General features: G+C 37.7%; 1 protein-coding gene across 1 annotated transcript; it reads left to right on the top strand.

Annotated features, from left to right (window-relative positions):
* The first annotated feature begins 2,621 nt into the window (after positions 1 to 2,621).
* Positions 2,622 to 3,942, top strand: LOC125404094 (olfactory receptor 5D13-like). Its single transcript, XM_048439863.3, is given in 2 exon segments — positions 2,622 to 3,460; positions 3,462 to 3,942. Coding segments are annotated over 2 exon segments (987 nt in total). The 5' UTR covers positions 2,622 to 2,954.
* The last annotated feature ends 370 nt before the right edge of the window (positions 3,943 to 4,312 follow it).

The raw sequence follows: 4,312 nt of genomic DNA, 5'->3' as shown, positions 1-4,312 counted from the left end.
TCTGGAAATAAAATCTCATTTTGCATGCACACTTATTGACATGCAATTCCAGTTTTGTTAAGAGCCTTTAGCCTGTTACTATTGTCTGTCTTTTTAAGTTGTATACTTATTACTGTAAATGAAAGACTCTTAGGTTCATTAGCCTTCAGAAATCCCCTGATTGTTAATCAAGATCTTCAGGTCTCAGGTGAGTGCGTTCCACTTCCTTATTTTTAAATTCAGATAGAAACATGGGGCCAGCTCACAAAGATCATTTAGAAAATTAGATAATTTTTTGTATATGACTAGTGACCCTGATTTTATTCTTAAGGAACATTTAGCATATTTATCTTTCTATATTTCAGAAACTAAAAATACTGAAAAAAAACTATACAGAAAAAAATCACAGAAAGCTAATAGCATATTCGCTGATATTATATTCAACCAGGCCAGATTTTATTTAAGCTTAAGTCTAGTTCTAGTTTATTGTTCTTTGCAAATTAGTTGAAAGTGCTAGGCATAAGATACTAAGTACTTTCTGGCTATCTTTTTATTACTAGACTAACATAATGTGGCTACTAATGTAGAAGATACTATTAGTATGCTCAGATTGGATGGTACAGTGAAGTATTAGAACAAAGTAAACATCACTTGATGTTGCATTAAACCTGTCCTAATTAAACCTGCATTAAACTATTGGGAAGAATGTGGTCTTGATAGACGCTCAATTCCTGAAGATGCTTATACCTATGTGAATGTGCTGAGTTAATGCAATAATACTTAGGGGACTAAGAATAAAGCCAGAATTTATTCCAAATAGAGCTCAGAATATTGACAGAGACATAATCCTGCTTCATCCTTTTGTGGGATCTTCACTCATTCTTCTTCAGGTTGCAATATTTCATTTTATGGTCACGTTCATTCTTGAAATTTGCCTCACTATCAAGAAAAAGTTATATTTTTGAATAAGGAAATGGGAAATTTTCACCATACAATTGTTTAAAGTATCATAGACTATACTTTGCTCTATAGTGTTCATTTTTGTAAGATATTTCTAGTCTCTCTTTATGTATATATTTAATTATCTCTCCGAGCTGGCTAGTTTTATATTAACTTGACGTAAGTCTTCTGAGGCAGGAACCTAAATTAAGAAAATTCTTCCATATATCAAGTAAAAATGCCATACTCTGTTGATACCTGTGTGAGACCTGCCCCCTTTTCAACAGAAACAGAGGAGGTGTAGGCTGGGGGTCGGTGGAGAAGAAGTTGGGGAAGGGAATGAGAAGCAGGGAGGGAGGAAAAGCAGTGGTTGGAGTGTAAAATAAGGAAAGGAAGGAAGGAGGGAGAGAGAGATAAGAAAGAAAGAAAAGAAGGAAGGAAGGAAGGAAGGAAGGAAGGGAGACAGACAGAAAGAAAGAAAAAGAAAATTCCTCCATGAGGCATGGTGGCACATGCTACTGGGGAGGCAGAGGTGGGCAGATCTCTGTGAATATAAGACCAACCTTGTAATGGATTTGTTGCGGGTCCACCACAGCTTTCTGCGGGGTCAATACAAGCGGCAGGTCCACAAACTAAGGTGGCTGGTTCCCTGGGCCTCCCCGGTGGTTAGCCCTGTGGGCAGCGGGTGGGCAAGGGGCAGATAGATAGGCACACCATGCAGATGGGTTTGTTACAAGTTGCCGGGGTCCCAAGCAGGGACGGCGCACGAGACCACGGGGCAGTCTTCATAGTGAGTTCTAGAAGACAGTCAGATTTGTTACACAGAGGAATCCTACCTCAAAAATTGAAAGCAAGGAAGAAAGGAAAAAGAGAGGAGAGGAAAGAAGAAAAGAGAAGAGAAAAGAAAAGAAGAGAAGAGAAAAAAGAAAATGAAATTCCTCTGTAAGACTGGAGTATAGGTAAGCCTGTGAGGAATTTTCTTTTTTTTTCAGCAAAATTTTTTATTTTTTATTAAAAATTTCCACCTCCTCCCATTCCCCCTCCCCCTCTGCTTCCCCTTCCCTCTCCAGTCCAAAGAGCAGTCAGGGTTCCCTGCCCTGTGGGAAGTCCAAGGTCCTCACCCCTCCATCCAGGTCTAGCAAGGTGAGCTTCCAAACAGACTAGGCTCCCACAAAGCCAATACATGCAGTAGAATCAAAACCTAGTGCCATTGTCCTTGGCTTCTCAGTCAGCCCTCACTGTCAGCCACGAAGTCAAACTTTTGTTATTTGCAGATGATATGATAGTGTACATAAGCGACCCCAAAAACTCTACCAAAGAACTCCTACAGGTGATAAACACCTTTAGTAATGTGGCAGGATACAAGATCAACTCCAAAAAATCAGTTGCCCTCCTATACACAAAGAACTAAGAAGGAGAGAGGGAAATCAGAGAAACCTCACCTTTCACGATAGCTACAAACAGCATAAAGTATCTTGGGGTAACTCTAACCAAGGAAGTGAAAGATCTATTTGACAAGAACTTTAAGTCTTTGAAGAAAGAAATTGAAGAGGATACCAGAAAATGGAAGGATCTCCCATGCTCTTGGATTGGAAGGATCAACATAGGAAAAATGGCAATTCTACCAAAAGCAGTCTATAGATTCAATGCAATCCCCATCAAAATCCCAACAAAATTCTTCACAGACCTCGAGAAAACAATAATCAACTTTATAAGGAATTTTCTTAATCAGTGATTGATTCTGGAGAGCTCATTGTGGGTGGGAAAAGAATAGGAAAGAAGAAATATTCTAATTAAATTATCTTAAAATTAAAAAAAAAGAAAGTTGATGGATCTGGGAAATATTCTTTCAAAAAATGTCCCAATTTGTTACTTGCACATGTTTTTATATTATGATCTCAAAAAATAAATGTTTTTAAAAGTGTCACATTTGGGAAACCAGGTATGAGAAATAATGTTCTTATCAGCCTCCGTAGAAACGTCAAATAAATGTTTCACTTTCTCTATGTCTTCCTTTATTTTTTTGTCTACTGTACATGCATGCTTTTCTTTTCTTTCCAACAGGAATTATGAAGGCAACAAAAGGAAATCAAAGCAGCATGCAGACGTTTATTCTCGTGGGTTTTTCTGACTACCCAGATCTACAGGTCCCACTCTTCCTGCTCTTCTCGCTCATCTACACTCTAACAGTGGTGGGGAATGTGGGGATGATAATCCTCATCCGCATAAACCCCAAGCTTCACACCATCATGTACTTCTTCCTCAGCCACTTGTCCTTTGTTGATTTCTGTTATTCTACTGTAGTGACACCTAAACTCTTGGAGAACTTGGTTGTGGAGGACAGGACCATTTCTTTCTATGGGTGCATACTGCAGTTTTCTTTTGCCTGCATTTTTGCTGTAGCTGAAACATTTATGCTGGCAGCAATGGCTTATGACCGCTTTGTGGCAGTATGTAACCCCCTGCTCTATACTGCTCTTATGTCTCACAGGCTGGTTGTGTTTCTGGTGGTTGGATCTTATACATGGGGGGGTAGTGTGTTCCCTAACACTCACATATTTTCTTCTTGCATTCTCCTATTGAGAGTCTAGCATCATCAATAATTTTATCTGTGAGCACTCTGTAATTGTGCCTGTCTCCTGCTCAGATCCCTACATCAGCCAGATACTATGTTTTGTTATTGCTGTTTTCAATGAGGTCATTAGTCTGCTGATTATTCTGACGTCATACGCGTTCATTTTCACCTCAGTTATGAAGATTCCTTCTGCGAGTGGGTGTCAGAAAACCTTTTCTACCTGTGCTTCCCACCTGACAACAATTACCATCTTCCATGGCACCATCCTCTTCCTCTATTGTGTTCCGAAACCTAAAGCTTCTTCGTTCGTTGTTAAAGTGGCTTCTGTGTTTTACACAGTAGTGATTCCCATGCTGAACCCACTGATCTACAGCCTAAGGAACAAGGTTGTGAAAGAGACAATCAGAAAATTAGTACTCATCAAGTCTCATTGTCACTCAGTATCTTAGATTTGGTATTTTATTTATAAAATTTGTTTTAGTATATTAAACAATGCATAATTCTTTCATAGAAATTTATGATTAAATAAATTAGTCAAAATTCAATTAACTGTTATGTCTCTGGATACAACATTTTGTGATGGCTATTTTTTAATATATTAAACTTAAGGTACTATCTTGTAAACACATGAAAATTAAAAATATTAAATCTTGAAAACTTGCAATATTTGTGCATTATTTTAGTTATTTTATAATCTAAACTCAAATTTTATGTACGTATTTTCAAAGTAAATGCATTTAATTCATCAATGATGTATAAATTAATCATGGGATCATTGAGTTACATATAGGAAATTCACTCTTCTCAGATAATTTTTCT

This window comes from Myodes glareolus, chromosome 6 (assembly GCF_982192425.1).
Source record: "Myodes glareolus chromosome 6, mMyoGla1.1, whole genome shotgun sequence".
Taxonomy (NCBI): domain Eukaryota; kingdom Metazoa; phylum Chordata; class Mammalia; order Rodentia; family Cricetidae; genus Myodes; species Myodes glareolus.
The sequence above is the reverse complement of the archived record's forward strand: the minus strand, read 5'-3'. Positions and strand labels throughout refer to the sequence as shown.